Source organism: Citrus clementina, unplaced genomic scaffold (genome assembly GCF_000493195.1).
Source record: "Citrus clementina cultivar Clemenules unplaced genomic scaffold, Citrus_clementina_v1.0 scaffold_3, whole genome shotgun sequence".
Lineage (NCBI taxonomy): Eukaryota > Viridiplantae > Streptophyta > Magnoliopsida > Sapindales > Rutaceae > Citrus > Citrus x clementina.
Window position 1 is genome coordinate 8,063,588 of NW_006262339.1, and position 22,776 is coordinate 8,086,363.

General features: G+C 32.7%; 2 protein-coding genes across 4 annotated transcripts in view; one reads left to right on the forward strand and one right to left on the reverse strand.

Moving 5' to 3' along the window:
* LOC18049027 (DExH-box ATP-dependent RNA helicase DExH14) overlaps positions 1 to 7,424 on the reverse strand; it is a 41,338-nt gene extending 33,914 nt beyond the window's left edge. For all 3 annotated transcript variants that reach the window (XR_002906378.1, XR_002906377.1, XM_024187986.1), the window contains exons 1-7: positions 7,088 to 7,424; positions 6,145 to 6,206; positions 5,859 to 6,033; positions 5,120 to 5,570; positions 4,950 to 5,015; positions 4,712 to 4,816; positions 4,318 to 4,614 (exon numbers count right to left, since the gene is read on the reverse strand). Coding sequence is in view for 1 of the 3 variants with exons in the window: in XM_024187986.1 (XP_024043754.1) it covers positions 4,318 to 4,614; positions 4,712 to 4,816; positions 4,950 to 5,015; positions 5,120 to 5,570; positions 5,859 to 6,033; positions 6,145 to 6,206; positions 7,088 to 7,197 (1,266 nt within the window). In the remaining 2 variants the exon portion in view is untranslated. The remainder of the gene's footprint in view (positions 1 to 4,317; positions 4,615 to 4,711; positions 4,817 to 4,949; positions 5,016 to 5,119; positions 5,571 to 5,858; positions 6,034 to 6,144; positions 6,207 to 7,087) is intronic.
* A 7,368-nt stretch (positions 7,425 to 14,792) lies between these two features.
* Positions 14,793 to 19,145, forward strand: LOC18049028 (PLASMODESMATA CALLOSE-BINDING PROTEIN 3). The gene is made up of 4 exons (XM_006440677.2): positions 14,793 to 15,105; positions 15,632 to 15,871; positions 15,986 to 16,019; positions 18,505 to 19,145. The coding sequence occupies exons 1-4, from the start codon at positions 15,054 to 15,056 to the stop codon at positions 18,815 to 18,817; spliced, it is 639 nt and encodes a 212-aa protein (XP_006440740.1). The 5' UTR covers positions 14,793 to 15,053; the 3' UTR covers positions 18,818 to 19,145.
* Positions 19,146 to 22,776: the final 3,631 nt, after the last annotated feature.

Consider the following 22,776-nt stretch of genomic DNA (forward strand, 5'->3'; position numbering starts at 1 on the left):
CTCTTGTTTCAAAGGCACCTGAACCTGATGGAGATCAAAGGAATTCAAAGAAACCTTTATGCGACTTCTATAAAAGGTCTTGGCATACAAGAGAAACTTGCTGGAAGCTACATGGCAAGCCTCCTCATGTGAAGAAGAAACAAGGAGGTGATGGACGAGCCCTTCCAAGCTACTTCAGATCAAGAGCAATCAGGTTCTTCAGAGTCATCACCTTTCACCAAGGATTAATTAGAGCACTTGTATAAATTGTTTCAATCCTCATCCTTCAATTCATCTACTCCCTCTTGTTCATTAGCTCAAAAAGGTAATTATCTTTCTGCTGCCCTTGTTTGTCATCATTCGAATCCTTGTTCTTGGATTATCGATTCAGGAGCAATCGATCACATGACAGGCTCTCCATCTTTGTTTTCTGCCTATAAGCCATGTGCAGGAAATCAAAAAATTAAGATCGCTGACGGATCCCTTTCGGCTATTGCTGGAAAAGGGTCTATCATTTTTTCTTCCACTCTCACTCTTCATAATGTTCTGCATGTTCCTAACCTATCTTGCAATCTTTTGTCTATTAGCAAATTAACTCTTGACCTGAACTGTTGTGCTAATTTCTTCCAAAATCATTGTGAATTTCAGGATTTGACCTCGGGGAAGATGATTGGCAGTGCTAGACAAAGTGGGGGGCTGTATTTCTTTGAAGAAGTACCAAGTTTGAGACGACAACCTCCACGTACTTGTTTCAATTCTGTTTCTGCTGTTAATAATGACAATGAAGTTTTGTTGTGGCACTTTAAGTTAGGCCATCCTAGTTTTCAGTATTTGCAATATTTATTTCCCAACTTGTTTGCTAATAAAAGTTCTTCTTCCTTTAAATGTGAAATTTGTGAATTAGCAAAACATCATCGTGCATCATTTCCTTCCCAACCCTACAAAGCCTCAAAACCTTTTTCTGTGATTCATAGTGATGTTTGGGGACCTAATAGAATTTCTACATTAACAAGAAAAAGATGGGTTATTACCTTCATTAATGATCATACCCGTATTTCTTGGGTATATTTAATGAAGGAAAAATCAGATGTGGGAATGATTTTTAAAACTTTTAACAACATGGTACAAACTCAGTTTCAAACTAAAATTCAAGTTTTCCGAACTGACAATGGGAAAGAATACTTTAACAAGTTTTTGGGAGATTATTTTGTGGAAAATGGCATATTTCATCAAAGTTCATGTACGGATACCCCCCAACAAAATGGAATTGCTGAACGCAAAAATAAGCATCTCCTTGAAGTTGCTAGACCCTTACTTTTTACAACTCAAGTTCCTATGTATTTGTGGGGGAAAGCTGTACTCACCGCTGCCTATTTAATAATCGAATGCCTTCAAAAGTTCTACAATTTCAAACTCCATCTGATTTCTTTAATCAATGTTTCTCTACCTCAAGAATTTCAGTCACTTCCGCCCAAAATATTCGGTTGTGTTGCTTTTGTCCATATTCACAACCAGAATCGGGGCAAACTTGCTCCAAAGGCTAGAAAATGCATTTTTGTTGGATATTCTCCTACACAAAAGGGTTATAGATGTTTTGATCCTATTTTTAAAAAAATGTTTGTTACCATGGATGTTACATTTTTTGAAAAACGAAGATATTATGTAGATAATCATCTTCAAGGGGAGAATAGAAGTGAAGATTCTATCTTTAACACTATTCACCTAGAAACCCCTTCAATTTCTTCTGTGCTAGACTCACTCCGTCCAGAAAAAAGTCTCGAGGCTACCATACCTGAACCTAATATTGTCGTACATGTTCCAAACACTGCTATACCTGGTTCTACCATTCTTGATCCCATATTAGAACATAATGCACCCGAACCACAAGAAAACCTCACTAAATCTAATAATGTAAATGCTAATCAACCTGGACAGCCCTCTAATGTGCCATTAGAACCAGATTTGTGTGCAAGACAGGGTAATAAACAATTTGAGTTTAATGTTTACTCAAGAAAGGGTACTAATCAAAGAAGAGAGAACCCTACTTTGCAGCAAGGCCATGATTCCAATCCAAGGTCAAATCAGACTTCTTCTTCCTCAAGTAATTCTAATTCTAATCCTTCTTGTGAGTTAAATTCAAATTCTCAGGTTTTTAGTGATCTGGACATACCTATTGCTCTTAGGAAAGGCACTAGAAGTTGTGCCAAATACCTATTGTCTCACTTTGTTTCGTATCACAACCTATCACCTCCTTTCTATGCATTTACCTCACAACTTTCTAGTGTAGAAATTCCAAAGAATGTACAGGATGCTCTAAGTGTACCTGAATGGAAGGCAACTATCCTTGAAGAGATGAATGCTCTTGAGAAGAATCAGACTTGGAAGGTGGTCAATTTGCCTAAAGGGAAGTCAACACTTGGCTGCAAGTGGGTATTTACTATCAAATACAATTCAGATGGTTCACTTGAGAGATACAAGGCTCGCTTAGTGGCAAAGGGGTTTACTCAAACCTATGGGATTGACTATTCAGAGACATTTGCACCAGTAGCAAAGTTAAACACGGTACGAGTTCTCTTGTCTATTGCTACAAACCTAAATTGGCCATTACAACAATTGGATGTGAAAAATGCATTTTTCAACGGGGATTTAAAAGAGGAAGTATACATGGATCCTCCTCTTGGTTTCTTTGAAAAATTTAGGTCAAATGTGTGCAAGTTGCAAAAGTCCTTATATGGTCTCAAACAATCGCCTAGGGCTTGGTTTGAGAAATTTACTACAGCTGTAAATAGACAAGGTTACAGACAAAGTCAGGCTGATCACACAATGTTCACTAGAGTTTCAGCTAAAGGTAAAATCACTGTGCTTATAGTGTATGTGGATGACATTATTCTTACTAGAGATGATTTAGTTGAAATGGACAAATTAAAGCAAAGCCTAGCCACTGATTTTGAAATCAAGGACTTAGGTGCCTTGAAATACTTTCTTGGAATGGAAGTTGCTCGTTCCAAGAAAGGTATAGTTGTCTCACAAAGGAAATACATCCTTGATTTATTGAAGGAAACTGGAATAAGTGGCTGCAAACCAATTGATACACCTATGAAGTACAATCTAAAACTAGGTGAAGGAGAAAAAGCCTTAGTGGATGCACGATGATATCAGAATTTGGTGGGAAAACTTATTTACTTGTCTCATACTAGACCAGACATCGCTTTGCAGTCAGTATAGTAAGTCGCTTCATGCATCATCCTCGGGAAGAACATTTTGAAGTTGTTTACAGAATTCTCAAATATCTATAAAGTACTCCAAGAAAGGGACTTTTGTTTAGAAAAACAGAGAATAGAGGTATTGAGGTATACACTGATGCTGATTGGGCAGGTTCAGTTACAGACAGGAAGTCTACTACTGGCTATTGCACTTTTGTATGGGGTAATTTAGTGACTTAGAGGAGTAAAAAACAAAATGTGGTTGCACGAAGTACTGTTGAAGCTAAATTTAGAGCTGTGGCACATGGGCTTTGTGAAGTATTGTGGCTGAAACAAGTTCTAGAGGATTTGAGAAGACCTATAGTTCTACCTATGAAGTTATACTGCGACAACAAAGCAGCAATCAGTATTGCACATAACCCAGTGCAACATGATAGGACCAAGCATGTTGAAATTGACCGTCACTTCATCAAGGAGAAACTTGAGAATAAGATTATCTGCCTATTGTTTGTTCCAACAAAACAACAAACATCAGATATCCTAACCAAGGGACTCCTCAAAACTAACTTTGGACATCTTGTCAGCAAGTTGGGAATGATTGACATCTACGCACCAACTTGAGGGGGAGTGTCAAGAAGTTAGGATTTTTCAGTTAGTTTGAAAGTCTTATCAGAATAAAGTTTTAGATAATTAGTTTAGTTTTAAAGTCTTATCGGAATAAAGTTTTCGATAATCATTTTTTTAAATTCAAGTTCAGATAAGTATCCTACAATTAGGGGATTTTTCAGCTATTAGGAGTTTGTTTTCTACATTCTATTTAAGTGTAACTTGTAGAATGAATGAAATAAGGAAAATAGTATTTTTCAGACTCTAAATATTTACAATTACATTCGCATGAAAGAAGTGCTTACTGACCATTTATCTTTAACTTTATTTTATTTTATTTTTTTATTTTATTTTGTTCTCCTAACAAGTTCTCTTTTGTCTTTTTCTATTTCCTTTTTTTTTTTTTTTGAGCAATCTTGGTCAACAAATTGATCAGCATATCTGTAACATGTCAAAATGAATCAACAGACAAAATTATCAATTATTAACCATTAAGGATAGGAATAATATCTTATCAGATGGGAGGTACCAGTTTTTCTCCAGGTTTCATTTGTGCCGTAGGTGTTGGGGGGATAATAACCTCCTCATAGCCCTTCAAGTGCTTTCGCACAGTTCCTTGAGGAAGAGCAGTAACTGCCATGGACCCTTGGCCAGATCCAATCAAACCATCCAATGGATTTTTCCTTTCACTTGCTTCAATTAAAGAAGAAAAACTTGTAGATGACACATCATTCTCAGCTGCATATTCAGTTCCACGTCTATGTCGCTTCTCTTCCTTGCGCCGAAGTTTATCAATTTGCCGTTCAGATTCTGTTTGAACAGTAACCTAAAAGAGGAGCAGCAAGTGACTACTTGTTGGAGCATTTGGTGACTCAAAACTCAATGCCAAAGCTGTTTCTTTTTGAGGGATAATCCAGATATACCTGTGTTCCATAACTAGGCATGCGTGATTGAGAATTTGAAGCTGTCTTCTCAGATTTCAGTAACAGCATTCCATGACGTATGGCATCAACAAGTTGCTTTCGATGCTGGAAAGTAGGATGCAGGTATCAATTATAATCCCAAAAAAAAGGTATTTAATGAAATTAGAAAAAAAAAATAGATCCTTTGAATCTATTAACAGATGAATATAATAAACTTGAACGTAATACTCATTCATACCGATATAAGGTCTTGAACAGTTTCAAATGCACTATCACCAACCAGATCTAATAAATCACCAGCTATCTACACAAAAGGATTTACAAAATTACTAACAACATATTTTTCGTGAAAGATGTGTTGACAGCTGCACCAATAAACTTCTAAGAAGAATAACTATCAACTAGTACCTCCTCGCCGGGTTTGTCTGAGTCAAGTACTCGACAGATGGCCATTGCTAGATCATCTCGAGAAAGCTGTGAAATACTTTGTCTAACTATCCGATCACATGCATCTCTTAACCAACTTAAATTGAAATTTCGTCCATCAGCAGCAGAATTATAATCCATAGAATCACTACCATCATACCAGCCGTCATGAAATGAGGAAGGTGCAATGCTTTCATCACCCATTAATGCCCCATCTTCGAAAGAACCATCAACCAGAAACCTAGCAGGTGCTTGAAAAACGAGATCTGAGCCAAATTCAAAATCATCACTACTTCCATTCCCAAGGCTTTCTGAAAAAAGAGTAACATTATGTTCACTAGGCTGCAATTTAGAAAGCCTTTGTGCTAGAGAAGCAACTTTATACACGCTCGCGTCAGAAACAGCATGACCAATTAATGTTTGCATTTTTGACCTGCATTCCAGCATCAATTAGCTCAATCACAAATCTGGAAAGTATCAAATGTAAGACATCTAAAAACTAAAGAAGCCAGCTTTATTGTAACATATCAACCAGCATTTCCAATACATGCATTACACAAATCACACATTTTACACCAGATAATGCAAAGTCCTCAATCAATTGGTGCATTACCATAATGGTACAACAATATGACCCAATGCAATTGCATAAAAATACACCTATACTGCCATCAAAATGATCATAGTCATAGCATCGAGTGTTCGAAAATTAAATACTTACTTCTTCTCAACAATGTTTCTATTAACACTGTTATCCTCCTCCTCTGCTGGCCTACCAAAAAGATGGTAAGCAGACAATGCAATCTCACCAAACTCTTCAGAAGGCATTTCTCCATCAATAAATTCCACAACCGCCCCAATAAATTGTTTGTAAACTTGTCGCACTTCGGTTGAAGCTACTCCACAGCATTCAGTTCAAAATCGGAAAGTAAGAATCAAATTTCAACCAATACAAACATCTTCACAACATATTGACAACACTGTAAGTAATTAAGGTGTTACAATACCTTCTTCCCATCGATATACTATCTTTCGTGCAGTCTCTGACTCATCAAGTGAGTTTGTGGTACTAAATCAAATAATTAGGAGCTTTTAGAAAGTATTTCTATAATATCACTGACACAGCAGTTTTAAACTTAAGGCCAGAACAAAACCATTTAACTAGTAAATCTCATTTTCTTGAAGTTGAAATTCTATATTTCTCAAATTTTCTTGCATTTCCTTGGCAACCAAACAGTAACCAAATAAATCTTTGTTGTAAATTAAAAAAAAAAAACGTAAATAGCAGTTCTATCATCAAAGCTATATAACAAAAGGAAAAACAAACAATAAGCCATTTAAATAACAAATTTCATTTCTTGATGTCAGATTTCTTTATTTTCCTATCTTCCCCAGGCAACCAAACCATAGTAAGAGAATCATTAAATTAAAGAAGTAGAACGCTAAAATACATTTAGCAGTTCCACGGTGAAAGCTAGAGCAAAAGAAAGAAAAACCTACAAGGAGCCATTTAACTAATAAATTTAATATTCTTGGGGTTTCTTTGTTTTCTAACATTTCCTTGGAATCAAACAGTAACTAAATGAATCTTTAGATTAAAAAACAATTAAAACGTACCTATACCAGTTCCACAATCAAAGCTAGAAATGAAGGAAAAACAAAATAAACAAGAAGCCATTTGATTGACAAATTTCATTTTCTTGACATCGAAATACTATATCTTTTCCTTTTCTTGCATTTTCTCAGCAACCAATAAATAAAAGAATCGTTAAATGTAAAAAAAAAAAAATTCAATTATGTAAGAGAATCCATTTAATTATTTTCTTGACGTCGAACTTATGTAATTCCGTTATCACGTCACCAAACAGCAAGGGAAAAAAAAAATTATTTGAAAAATTAAATTGAATTAAATGTGAAAGTAAACATTAGGGAGGAGTTTCTGAATTCTACTTGCGCGGCTTCTGAAGATTCTGGAGAATCGATTTGCGTTGGAGATAGGCCTGGTCGATATCGAACGGCTCTCTCAGAGAATTTGTCAAGCGAGGAAGTTGTAGCAACATTCTTTCTTTGCTCTTCTTCCTCTTGCTTACTTTCTCTTTATTTTGATTTTAATTTATATATTCTTTCCTTTTTTTCTGATTTTTTGGTTTTGCTTTTAATCGTTGCTGTAACGGCTTTATATTTAAACCCAGGGAGGGTTTTGTTTGGCTGATCAGTATTCAGTAGAGGAGAGAGGAGAAACTTGGGGACCAATTAAATACAACAAGATCGATTCTTGACGATCTGATTCATCTGAAGTCTGGGGATGAGTTTTGGGCGCCCGTTTCTGTATATAAAAGTTTCGGGTCACCCGGCCCCGGCCCAATAATGGGCTTGGGCTTAGTGTTGACCAAAGTTACATGGGATGGGCCATTATGATTGATGACAGCTCTTTGCTTCAGGCATTTAAATTTTCTTTTTTTTAATGTATTCTATTAAGTTACATTTTCAATGATTTCCTGATTATCTGGTCACAAATTTTTCAAGTATAATTTTGACAAACAGCATCTATAATTTCCTTAATTATAGTTCTACTTGCATTGGAAACTGCTGATTCCAGCTATAATTGATTCAGATCCTGTTTCAATGCGGTTCATTTTATTATAGTTTGATCAAGATACTACCACCTAGGTTTTTGAACTTGGAACAGATGGCAGAGTGTAGGTGGCAAGCCGTTATATGGAGACGATGCTTTTACCCGTAGATGCTTCTTTAGCTCTCAAAAAAATTGTATAGGAGCCGTCCTCGAGGGGACTTCGCGAATGACTGTACTGGGGAGTTCTATCGTACTCTTTGCGGCTATTGCTGTTGATCCTTCACAGCAAGCAGATGGGAGGTAGGGTAGTTAGAGCTTGTTTGAGATTTAGGTGAAACAGCTTTAAAGTTGTAGTAGCTGCTGGAGATCAAAGGAGATCAAAGTCGTAGCTGTAAAATCAAAGTCGGTTAATGTTTGGTAAATACCATCGGTTATGATGTAAAAGTCTTTAATAAAACTTTAAGAATATTATCATTTTACTACTAAAGTTATTCTGACATATCATGTCAGTATCACGGTTTGGTGAACATAACATTTTAGCATCAAACGTTTTGCGCTGTTATCAATTTACCACCATTCCGTTAGAAAAATGTTAATGTTTAATAGAAAATGAGTTAAAAGTCGATTTTACCGCTAAGAGAATAAAAGATAATTTTACCCTTTGAAATAAAAGAAATAATGAATAAAAATAAGATTTAGAAAACAACTAAAAATTGTAATTAATAAAAAATAATGAATAATATGTAGAATTACGATAAACGGCAAAGAACAATTAATAAAAATTTATGTTTCAAAATTAATATTATAACCTATGAAATTCAAGTATTAATCACAACTAAAAATAATAACAATTTAATAAGATTTGGAAAACAATTGAAATTTCTAATTAATAAAAATAATAAAGAATATGCAAAATCATGACAAATAACAAAAATAATAATAATAAATTATGCTTCAAAATTATTATTATTATCTATGAAATTCAAGTATTAATCACAACTAAAAACAATAACAATTTAATTAAAGGAAAAAAATTAATGAGAGAGAGGGGTCAATTTTAGGGTTATCAATTTCTTAATTCTCTAATTATTTCCCTTGAATTTTTTTTCTTTGTTTTATTGTTCATTTTACACTTGCAATAGAGTTTTTTGGCTTCAATAGAAAATGTTTTTGATGCCCTTATGACATCAGCAAAACATCAGCAAATTTTTAATTTGTTTAACGGAATGGTAGTAAATTGATAATATCGCAAACGTTTAGTGCTAAAATACTATATTCGCCAAACCGTGGTACTGACATAATATGTCAGAATAACTTTAGTCATAAAATGATTATATCCCTATAAATTTTTATTAAACTAAATTTAATAAATTATGTAATTATTAAATCAATGTATTAATTTTTAAATTAATAGTTATTATTTAAATCAATTATTAAATCATTATAATTTATTTTGCTATCGCAAACTTTCGGCCAATGACAATTGCTGATGTGACCTCAAAGGCAGTAAATTAGGCATCGTTGGATTCTGTTTTCCATAATCTATTCAACAATACAATCACTAAATTCAAAAAACCATCAAAGACGGTATTGTCGCCACTCAAAATTGTGGCCTCGCCGTGATGTTGCCATTAAATGGCGGCGAGTCAAGGTGTACTTCTACCCTCAATTGGAAGAGCCGCCCTTCCAGAATCTACCGTTTAAAAGGTGGTGGTGAACTGTAAATCTTCACCTCTAACAATGACTTCACAGTGAGGCCACGGATTTGGGCGACAACTACTCCTTCTCTAATGATCGTTTGGCACTGGTAATTGCACCGTTGGATAGATCGCAAGAAAAGGATTATGAAGGTGCCGACAATGTAATCATTCGGTAGATTTTATTTTTTCGAAATTTTTGGCAGGTGACGATCACTGTTGGTTTTTGTTTTTTTATTGTAATGGAATTTAAATATTTATTAAAAATTCAAAAATATAATTATATTTTTGATAAATTATAGAGATAATGCAAATATTTTACATATTTTTGTGAAATAAAATCACTTTAACTTTTGAATAAACAGTTATAAGTGTTTATTAAAAACTTTAGGACTATAACTTAAAAACTAGCCATTTCACTACAATATCAATTGGGTCTTTAATCTCTTAAATTCAAAAAGTCTTGCCCTCTCTTAAAAACTCTTTCAAAGTGGTTTTTACTCGGCAATCTTATAACGAGACTGTATGTCATCTGACTAAATTGGTTCAATGTACTCCTACATATAATATTTGAGTAGTGCAAGTTACAAATGAGTTCTGTGTTTATGTTAATGAAATTTCAAATTCCGTCCGAAAAGGGCGAAAAAAAAAACTATTTTACATGACCTATTTTAATCAAATGAGAAACGTTAGTGATTAGACAATTAAATGAAATTATAGATATGGACAACGTACAAATGTACAAAATACATACACGTTAATTCTTCAATACACATATGCAATTCTTCAAACATGTACGGAACTTGATATCACGATGAAAAAAAAGTGTTCCGCTAACGGAAACGCGAAACAATTTTCAACTTTGGCGTACATGTCCGGGTTCTTATAATATTTTCTTCATACATGGTAAAATTCAACTTCTAAGCCCTCCCTTGTCTTGTCTAGCTTGAGAATTTGGCCTGTTGAGCTGATTTCATCTCTTTGATTATGGATTGCAATTCAAGTATGCATTTGCTTTAAAATAATAATAATAAAATAACAACAACAACAAATAAACGGCAGCTGGGTTTGTACTTTGTACCACATGGCACATGCACCCCTCACATCATTCAAACTTCAAATAGGGATTTTTTTTTTTTTTTAACTTTGTACGTTAGGCAGAAATGGGCATAAAAATTAATATTGAAAGAGTTTCCAAATGAGTAATGTTACATATTTTAAATTTTTTATTTTAAAAAATTATCTCAAATGATGTGTTATTTATCAATTGGTTGGTGAGATAATACAATTAATTCACTTGGATCTTGTAAAGAATTATTAACCACTCAATTAATGATACATCATTTAGAATAATATTTTAAAATAAAAAATTTGAGATGTGTAGCACTACTGTTTCCAAATACACCGCAGCATATTTTTTAAGTAAACCTAATCTGCAATGAATTTTTACCAAGAGTGGAGCTTCTAACACCCTTCCAAAATCCTCAAAACACTCCTTTAGAATTTTATTTCGCAAATTACCCTTAACTAAATTGATAAAATAATCATACCTATGAGAATTTGACTCCGCAAGAAATTGAGCAAAAGGCTGCAGAATTGGCCTATTTATTGCGTGTCGTTATTGAAGGGTTTTGAAAAATGGAATCTATAAATTAAAATTAACATCGTAGCCATAAAATTATACCCTAAAAAGAATACTTCTTTTAAGTTTCTATTCATAAAAATCCATACAAGTCATAAAATCTTAAATTATTTTATTTTCATTATATGATTTTTATCTCCAAAATCTAAATTCTTATTACTTTCTTAAAAAATATTTTTAGTCAAAATTTAAATAAAACTATAAATTACAAAACGGGTACAAAAATTATTAAATGAATAATTTATTTAAGTATTAAATTCAATTTTCTTTCAGAATAAAAAATAAATTAATTTATTTTTAATTATTTAAGTAGTTTTAATTAAAAATTGATTTTATAAAGAATTTAAAGAGGCGTCAAAATGCCTAATCTTTTATGAAAATTTGATGTGGGCTTGTGGTTTGTAAGAGCTGGGCACATCAAGCAGATCTGACATTGCAGAAAATCATTGCCAACGTCGATATTTATATGCTCTGAAATTGTTTCTTTCACGTATTTTTCTAAGTGTTAAAAAAAATCATTTGGTTAATAATATGGATGAAAAAGTAAATAAATAAAAAAGAGATTCGAAAAAAAAAAGAATAAAAAAATAAAAAAAGAGCGAGCAAAACTTTTGAGTGGGGCCGACAGAGAGATGAATCGACGCTCAGCTCAGCTGTAATCCACCAATTCTTTTAGGGCATAAAGCGATCTTTCACCGCTATCAAAAATTAAAATCGCTGCTCGCTCGGCGCTCCATATTAGATGTTTGTTACCCAGCCCTAGGCCTGTAACATCAATCTTATGAACCCCAGGCAAGAAAGATACTGACAGTGGGAGACTGCTTCTTCTACCTTTTTTCCTTTTTTAATTAATTTATTTACTATTTTATATATCTTTACATAATAAAAATAAGTTTTTGTCACATGCCAGGCCATAGCTTCTAGAGCCAATCTCTCATAATTTTCAGGCTAATTCATGTTGTGCCCTCTGCCCATCCCCACAAAAGATAATCAAAATGTTGCTTACTTATTATCGATATGATATTGAGTGTTTGTGTTTTTTTTTTCACTTAGATTTCATATGTTTTGGCAACAAGAAATTATACAAATTATCGATATGATATTGAGTGTTTGTATTTTTTTTTTTTTCGGGGAGACGGACTCTTTAAAAGAACAATCAAATTTTATTGGAAGAAAATAAAAATAATTATGTTCTTTTAAGTAATTTCATAAAAAAATTCTTGTAATAAAAATATTTTAAAAATAAAGGGTATTTGTTTTAGAACACAAATAGTCTTACCTACAAAAATATTATAGACATGATCAAAATTTTCAAAGTTAAGAGCTTCCCATAAATTAATAATTTATTAATTTATTGAGTAATTAATATTCAGTCAATAAGAATATTTCATAATTTGAGGCAAGAGGGAGAAGTTGTCATTCGCATACTTTAAATTTGTGTTTTTATAAAAAAAAATATTATAATATTTTAAGGGTGTATTAATTATCTATCTTAAATTGATAAAAGTTATCTACCGACTACTAAATCGTTAACGGTTATTTGAAAGTTAACGGAACTATAATAAATTAATAATTTTACCTTTAAAAATTATTACTTGTATATTTTTAAAATTACTAATATCCTTAAATTATTACTTATATCATATGAAAAGATTAAATTACTCTTCTAATATCATTATATTTAAACAATAACTAATAATTTAGTGGACGATATATATATTTTATCAATTTAGGATAGAAAATTGATATTCTTTAAAAGTGTTATAATAAATTTAATTTCGATGATATATTATTGATAATTTTTTAAAAAATAAAACAAAACAAAAAAAATAAGGACCATAAATGTTGTGAGGACGATCGGATCGAGATGAAAGGATCAAAGGACACGATGATAGAGAGCAAGAAAGAGCGCAGCAAGGTGGGGTCCACGGCCAGCTATGATCGTTGGATTTATAAAGGCAAAGCCTACAAGTAACAAGAAGTTAAAAGCCTGTATAACTCAGATTCATTTCATGCCTCTGCTAGTTTCCTCTTTTCATTTCATTAATGCTTTATAATCATATGATCGGAATTTGAATTCAAATTTCACCACAAATTTTTTTTTTTTTAAATTGAATTGCATTGTACTCTGTTCTTTTTTTTTTCTTTCAGCGGAAAGAATTTTGAAGACAAAAATCGGTTGTACTGCCCTACCTTTTAAAAGATCTCGAGCATTCCATATATCTTAAAAAATGTTCACTATCATAAAATAAATTACTGCACGTAATTTAAGTGGTTCTCACCTTTAGTTTTCAAATACGAATAAGGGGTTGAGTAAATTCTGTTTGGGAGGGATACTGTTTGGGACAAATGCGTCGAAGGGATCAGGAATGACGAGCAGATATCTGATGGCGGAGTTCTGCGAACCGGTGTGTTCCGTTAAAGCCTGGCGCGTGGAAGAACAGGAGCAGAAACATCCTGCTCGTCCACGATGTTGTCGTCCGCGAGGCCAATTCCTATAAAAGGCATAAGGCCATTCCGGCTAGAGATCGAGAGGCGAGGAGACCCGGTCGACGGCAGTTGGCAAGACGTGCTCTCCAGCACGAGAATCTAGGCACAACAGCCACGCTTTCCCCAGAACCGCGACGTAACACGCAAGATCTCACAGAGCCATGACAGCCACACTTTCCCCAGAACCGTGGCGTAACACGCAAGGTCTCACAGAGCCATGGCAGCCACGCTTTCCCCTGAACCGTGGCGTAACACGCTAGATCCCATGTTTTGCCCATAACGCAGCAGTTGGAGTCCCATACCGTCTCGAAAAGAGCGGAAGACTGAGATTCAGAGGAAGCCTATAAAAAGGTAGCCAACGAAGGTAAAAGGGTTGGCATTCTTGAGAAAAGGGGAGAAAACCACAAGAAACGCCATAAGACCTGTGGCAAGCTTTTCCCGAACCTTCATATCTGACTTGAGCGTCGGAGGGTTTGCGCCGGGAAAACAACCGGCGTACTCTGACTTATCTGTGTACGCAGGGACCTCTGGAGAAGAAGCCTGGCGAGGAGACCTCCTGGTCGTGACGAAGTTGATCGAGCAGAGATCCTGATCGTAGAACGAGGAGAACCGGAATCTCGCATCAACAAATTCAATATGTTAAATTAAATTCATAATTATAAAGAATTTTGAATCTTCTACCTTATATCCAAAAAAAAAATGAAGTATCAATTAATCCAACTGAAAAATTATTAAAGTTTGAAATACTTCATGACACATACTAATTGTTATTGATATGAGATCAATTTCTTACTTTATTTTATTACCAATAAATACGGTTTAAAATCTTGATAAGAGTTCACATCGCTTGCCTCCTCAATCATTCAGTCAAAATTTTCACCGCACATGCACATTACTAGTATAGGACTTGACTAGCTTACAGAATCTGTAAGCTACAGACTGCAGCATCAGCCGTTGGATGTGGTTGGATGGGGAGTGAGAAACTAAACAATAGAAGATCGGATGGTGGGATGACGGGAGATGTTTGTTACAGAACCTGTACCATAGACAGGTCCGCTAGTATAATATAGTACCACAACAGCCGTGGCCCCGACCCCCGACCAAAATTAAGCTCTTGCTCAACTCCCACGAAAAATTAGTAATTTTTTTCTTCCTTGATAAGAGGTAAAGACGATAGAGTAATAAACAGTGTATAATATAACTAATCAGTATTTAGTAGTACAAGTACAGTGTAAGCTGTAAGCTTAAGTGAAGTGAGCAACGCACGAAAAAAAAAAAAAAGGCACTCACAAACCGACACCTTCGTCCCACCAACGTTTGTCTAGATATAATCCCCCTTGCATTTCTCACAATCTCCTATAGCGTCACCAACTTTTTAATCTCTCTCTCTCAGTCTCTCTCAAAGGCCTTAGCCTAGCTGCTGTTTGTGTTGTGACAAACTTTTCTCGGAGCCAAACAAGCAAGTATTTGTTATTATTATCTCGTCTCTAAGCTTCTTTTGCTCATTCAGTTATGGCTGTTTTGGTGCTTTTAGCTCTCTTCCTTGGCTTCACTGGGCATTCAAGTAAGTTCCTCAAGTCACCTTTTAATTTTCTTGTAGTGAAGCTCCACAAAGCTAGCCACCATTGTTTTTTTTTTTTCCTTTTTTTGGGTTTGTAGACATGGAGATTTGAGATCTCATTTTATTTTTATCCCTTGACATTAAATTTTGAGTATAAAGGAATGACCTTTTTTTCCCCTTTCTTCGTGCATACCCATCTGTTGTTTTTTTTTTTTTAATTTTCTGATTCATTTTAGTTGGTATGAAAAAATGACATTTTACTTGCATACACGGACTCAAATCTCTCCTTTATATATGGTGCCTCACTTTATTCTCATTTAAAAGAAATTTCTTAGCCTGAAACTTAACTATTTTCTTAGTTAATAGAAAGAAAATTAAAAAAGAGAAGATTATAAAATATAAAAAAAAAACCCAAGTTGCCTTTCAGTTTTCTGAGTCAATTTTTAACTATTTTTATTTTGCTTCCTTCTTCTACAAGGGTTAATCTTTTTTTTTTGTTCCCTCTTGTTTGTCTGTGTGATTATGGTAGCTGCAAACTGGTGTGTTTGCAAAGATGGAGTGGGTGACCCAGTTTTACAAAAAGCTTTGGACTATGCTTGTGGAGCTGGGGCTGATTGTAACCCTATCCATTCCAATGGGCCTTGTTACAACCCCAACACTGTCAAAGCTCACTGCAGTTATGCTGTCAACAGCTATTTCCAGAGAAAGGGTCAAGCTCAAGGCTCTTGTGATTTTTCCGGAAGTGCAACCGTTGCCACTACCGATCCCAGTAGCCTCTCTTTCCAGCCACTCACTTTTACTTACCATTTTTCCTATTTTACCTAATGGTAATAAAGTAAAATCCACAAAGATTCACTCTTTTTTTTCACATGATGATTTGCAGGCACTGCTGGCTGTTCTTATCCTTCAAGTGCCAGGTATGTATGGTCCCCCTTTCTGTTCTCTCTCTATAGCTATTTATTTTTAATATTTCCATTTGGTAAATTTTCTCTATTGACCCGACACATTCAAACTTCGTAATGTAATGTACTGTACTACCACAGTAGTTCTGACACTGTTCATGCTAGTGTTTCGGGGTGCCGTTAGTTTTTATTTGGGGTACCTAACTATTCAGGGACAGTTAAATCGGAAGTGTCGTTATACAATATGCAGGATATGATTTGGTATGTTTTTTGAATGTTTTACATAGGATGCTTGATTTCTCTCTTAAGAGTCCACACGGAGGAAGAATCTAGATTATAAATATAAAGAAAAATCTACATGGACACAGAATAACTTTGGAATTTTGTGAGAAATTTTGGTATATACATCTGGCATATTATTATTATTGTTATATGACGAAAATGCATGTGCTGGTCGTTATGAGATTTCTATTTTCTTTATAACATTACACTATGATCTTACCGAAGTTGGGTCAAGATAATTTCTTAGTATTTTCGATGAAATTGTCTAAAAGTTGTTGAGATTTATAATCTTTTGCTTGTCAAAGGCACTGTGGAGTGAACTGTATGGAATTTGAACATTAGATGGATAGATATCCACCGAGCGTTCAGAAAGCTGAGTATTTTATTTCGGGTGCGTCATCGTCTAACTTAGATTCTTTTGCCTAAAGACCTTTGTTTTTCACGCTTAGAATTTCTTGTGGGTGGAATGGGCATCTTAACTTTTTTCAAGGTGAAAAAGGTAGCTTTTTCTCAAACAACTCAAGTCTTCATCAAACTGCTTTCTTTCATATGGCATCCATTTTGAAATCAAAAGGTAATTAAATATTGCCGTGAAATCTATTACGTCTTCTTTTCCTTTCCCTTTTGAACTTATTCTAAATGAGCTCTTTTTGTCGTATTGACTCATGTTGTCATTGCATGATGACGTTCCCCACTTGATCCAAATTGGCCACCAAAGTTGTTAAGAGCCACTGGCGGAACTTTTTTCATTGTCACACTGCCATTATTGGGATCTCTAAATCAAATCCAAATACGATTCACCAAATGTGAACCTGAGATTAATTAGGATTAAAGAAATTAATTATGTGAACTCGAGTTTAATTAGGATTAAAGAAATTAATAAAACTCAGAAATAGCTAAGAATTAAACAGTGTAAAGGCTAAGCACCCCATTATTATTTGTACTCTCTATTTTATTCTCTTTCAGTCTTTTACTGTTAAAAGCGTGATACGATCTTTACCGTTCACGTGTAGCTTGATCACTGGAAAACAACAAAAAAAGGGGGGCAGAAAGTTGAAATACTTGTGTCACTGTCTTCTATGTTTTATTGATGACCACTCATAATTGTGCTGAAGGAGATTTCACAGTGGGCTTGTCCACATTGAAACAAGAAAAAGTGTGCCCCCACTGGAATGGTGGGGCTGGTAGAGCTGCCTTAAAGCCGTGTGATGGGCAAGCTAGTTTTGAGATTTGAGCCAACTTTTGAAATTATTTTGATGTCTCGAGGCCTGTGCTTGTCTAGTCCAAAAAAAGTTTCTTGAGTGATTCTTTCAGTACAACCAATTTTATTGGGGCACTCTTGTTGATGTTACTGTGATAAAGCACACACATCATTTTTGGATTAGGTATAGCCGATATTGAGCCATTTGATAAAATCCAAATCTGACCATATATTGATATGGTGAGTGGGACTCACAGCCCACTTGGTTTTAACCTCTGAACACTATTTTACTTAATCTCATTCTGTGGTATGCTTGGTTTTAGCATACCACATGAAAATAAATGCTTGGTTTTAGCATTTATTGGTTGTTTCTGTTTCAATAATGTGGCAGTGTGACCATAACATGAAAATATTATTAAAATCACTGAAATGTGTTTCTGTTCTGTTTTCTTGTTATCTTTTTCTCTCTATTGTCTTTAAGTGGCAATATTCAGATGCTTTCGATCATTGAATGAGAATAATTTGTAATAGATATGCAGACCATGATGTATGATTCTTTGGTCCACCAACCAGCCCCCTTGCCTAGGCTAATCATTGATTTAAAATTCATTTACCAAAGTATATAAAATCCATCCTTTTAGTGGGAAGAAGATGAACTGTCAATCTTAAAATTATATTGGTTGATATGTGTTGCTGTAGTGTATCTAATTAGACACTATGTTACGCTCAAACAGTTGAAAAGTAATTATATGGGAATGTTGATATAAGCTTAACAAATTTAATGTGTAAGCTGTTGAAACTGAATTTAGTTCTTCTAAATCAAGAATGTGGAATTCAGAGATTTTGAAGCTTGCACACATCACTTGATTCCTTTACACAACGAGCTTGTGGCACAAATAGCTACGATATATTATTTGAAAGTCTCACAAGCATTTATGGTTACTATCTAGCTTTTCACTTGTTAGCATTCCTTAAACTAACTTCTTTATGGATGTCTTGTTTTTGTGCATTGATCAGCACTTCAGGCACCACCTCAACAACACCAGTCACAGGTACTCCAGGCACAACCACACCCACAACAACTCCGTCCACTACCACTCCAACGACTAACACACCAGGCAGCACCACTCCGGGCAGCACCACTCCGTACACCACCACACCATCAACTGGAACTGGAGTGTTGGGAGGAGTTGGTCCTGGTTTAGGCCCTTCGGGATCTGGTATGCCCAACACAGACTATAGTCATGGTGGGATGAGACTGCAAAACTCTGCCTTCTTGTCTTTTTTGGTCGTCCTCTTGTTCTCAGGCTCGATGCTCTTGTGGGGTTGAAAGAAACAATCAACATGACATCTACTAGGATGGAGATGTGGTACTATAGTCAGTGTCCTTGATGCTGGATCTCAATGTGCAAAGATGGAGTATGCATGTGATTGTGTTAATTATCTAAAGACACCTTAATTAGCTGGCTAAGTTTCTTTTTCTTTTCCTCTTCTACTTGTCAAAAAGAGATGATGAGCTTTTTAGTCCTTTTCGGCGAGTGGAAGTACTGTCTCTCTCTTTATCACTTTTTTGTTTCCTGTTTTGTACATCTTGATCGGGAAAGTAGTTATTTATCACTTCAGATGATGATAATTTAGAACCTATTATCTTCTTATTATTTAGTATTAAAACTGTGCTCATGGTTTATGTAGGGTGTATTTTAACATAATGTACGCTCAAAAGTCTTCTATATCACGCTACCGTACTACCGGCACGCTTCGTTGCAGTTAAGTATCCTGGAATAGGATTATTTCGAATCAAAAAATACTAATCCCATGTTTGATGCTTAAAGGTTATGCTGGGATGTGGAATTAAGGTTCAGTTTGGAAGTGTAGTTACTGTAGATTTTAAGTAGTTGTGGTTAAAAAATTATAATTATAAAATAAAAGTTAATAATTTAGGAAAATTTGTGGCACGGTATACATTTGTATCGTAGCCTGATTTTAATAATTTATAGTAAATGTAAATTTTAAATAATAATTTTGTTAAAATATTAAAGAAATAATAGATTTTATATAATATAAATAAAAAATTATATCAACATAATTTTTAAATTTAATAGATTATGTTTGTCAAATATTTTTTGTATTATAATTTTTAAATTATAATGATCTAATTTCAATTTTAAACGTATTTTAAGGGTCCACGGCCTAGTCTTGAATAACAAAAATGTGCTGTTGGGGCACCTTTGGATTACTTTGCTAAAGTTCAAATTTATCTCAAGATGTATTTGATTTACATTATAATATTATTTTAAATTTACATGTTTAATTATATTGTTGTTAAAGCAATTGTTATATAATATATAGTTGAGTTTAAACTAATAAATAATATATTTTTTGATATTTAATAAATAAAGTGTAGTATTATAAATTTATAATATAAATTATTATAAATAGAAATATTAATACATTTTATAATTAAATTTTTTAAATTTATATTAAGTGAGTTCTCATTTACAAATTTAAACTAGAATTAAATAAATATTTATCTATTCTAAATTAATTTTAATAATTAAATTATTATTTTATTTTTCCAATTCAATCTAATTCTGAATTACTTAACATAAAATAGTATTATATACTAATTATATAGCATCGTATTCTATTAGGTAAAAGATCATTTAGTCCATTTATTTTAAAATTAGTATCCATTTAGTCTCTATATTTTTAAAAATACCTCAAAATATCTCTGCCGTTAAAGTATTAATACTCTTACCGTTACTTTTTATTTCTTTGGCTTACTTTTACAATATTACCCTTTAATAACAATTTTTTGTTTGGACATTAATAAAAATAAAATAATTAAATTACCAATTTAACCCCAAAAATAAAAAAAATTATATTAATTTTTAATTGTCAAAAATTGTATGCAAACTATCAAGTGTGCAAACGGTACTTGTAAAAAAAAATTAATATAATTTTTTTTAGAGTTAAATTAATAATTTAATTATTTTCTTTTTATTAATATCTAAAAAAATTATTATAAAATGATAGTAAAAGTAAGCTAAAAGAAATGAAAAATAACGGTAAAAACATCAATACTTTAACAGTAAAGATGTTTCGAGATATTTTAAAAAATACAACGATTAAAGGAGCTTTTACCCTATTCTATTCTATCTTATTATGAAAAAAAGAAAAAAATTGAAAATGCCGCAAAATTGAAGATTATTTTCGGCTACAGCTTCAGAGAGTTGGGTCCACAGTCTGTTGGAGTTTCAGTTTTACTGTCAAGAATTGTTTTGTCGTTCTCATCATTCTCAGGCTCCGATTAAATTAAATAAAATGTTACTCAGAAAAAATCTGCTAGCTTTTAATTAATTTAATTTTCTTTTTTCCTGGTATATTTCAAAGATTTGTATGGACGCCCACGTGGCCTAAACTGTTCAATGTCCTGCAGAATGCGTTTGATTCTCTTCATCACCATTAGTTTAAGTTCTAGTTTGAAGTTTGAACCGACATGCTTCTTGATATTCTTTGTATGTGATTTCAAAATTTTTAATTATAGATTTGAACTTCTTGATTTCAGAGATTTGAAGTTTGCTAAGTTACAGCTGCTATAATTTATAGCAGCTTCAAAAATATACGGATTCTACTATCTGTTACAATTTTTTTCATTATTTTAAAAGATATGTAAGTTAAAACAATTGTAATTCAACAGTATTCGTGGTTTTATGTCGGATGATTTTACAAATTTATTTCTTTTTTTATTTTCTGTTTGTATTTCTAGCAAAATTGATTCGTATGAAGAAAAGACATACTACTAAAAAACAGAATATAGAGAGACTCCAACTTTCAATTTCAATATAGAAAGAGATGATAATCACTAGGATAAATATGTTTCTTGTCAATAGAAACATAATTAAATAGTTCATCAAAAGTTATAAATATAAAGTATTTTCTTGGAACAATAATCTGTAAAAAGAAAATACTTATAAATAGATAATGCTTTAGTTCACAATATTGGCAAGTAAGTATACGAGTGAAAAAAGAACGTTGGACTGTTGATAACTTGATACCCTTAATTAATCTCGTAAAATTCCTTTTTTATTATAATTACATTTAAGGACATATAAATAAAATTAGTTTCATTATCATTTTCTCTCTCTTCCTGGTATGTTTTTTTTTTTCTTCAATTTCACATCCAATTTGATCTTTCCCAAGCATATTAAAGTCTTGTTGTTATTGTTGTTGTTGATGTTGTTATTTAACTTTGAAACCGAAAAAGAAATAGGGAAAAAAACATGAAGCTTTTGGATGTAGTCGTAGGAGCTCAAACGAAGAAGAATATGACTATAACCTATTGAGTGTTATATTATCATTCACAAGTTTTAAATATTGGAGAGTTGTTTGGTAGGCTCGTTTTACGAAAAAGAAAATGTAGAGAACTTGTTTGGTAGGCTCATTTTGGTGGAAAATTATGCAATAATTGGAAACAAAAAATTTTCATTTTCTAATGCTTACAAAGAAAACAAGAGAACCATTTTGTTTCACTTTTGTTCTCTGTTAAAGGCCCCACGCCCCCACCATCTTGACTTTATAACATTGTAGGATATATTACGTGGATCTATGAATAAAGAAATAATTTAATAAATAAACTATTATAACAAATGTTTAATAACTGTAATAATAATTTATTTTATACAGTATAATCACTTATCACTCTTAATATTATTATGTAAAATGTTTTAAATATAATGTAATGTCACATAATTATTATAGTAAATTATTACATTGTTCAATCAATATGCAGTTATTTAAAAATGATTACAAACTTTTATATATAGATGAAAATATATCAATAAAAAGGTTACATCTTCACAAGTAGTATAAATAAAAATAAGATAATTATAAAGTAATTAAAGATTTTCTCAATTGATATTATCTTAAAACTAAAGTTTATTTGCATAATTAAAAAATTTTAAGAAATTATTAAAATAACTATGTACCTATATGCATTCATAATGATATATAATACAACATAATATAATAACTAAATAGATAAATTATTTAATCATATAAAATATATATTTATATTCATTGTATTATATTATTTTTTTCATAAAGGTTTCATTAAATAATGCAACTATTAAAAAAGAACTTCATTAAATAATTCTCTATCCTCTTTTCATTTTTTCATTTTTTCATTTTTTCAAACAAATAACCAAACACTTTTTTACTTTTTTTTATTTTCAAGTACTGTTCTTAAAATAACCTTCCAAACATAATTTTATTTTCATCAAAAATTAA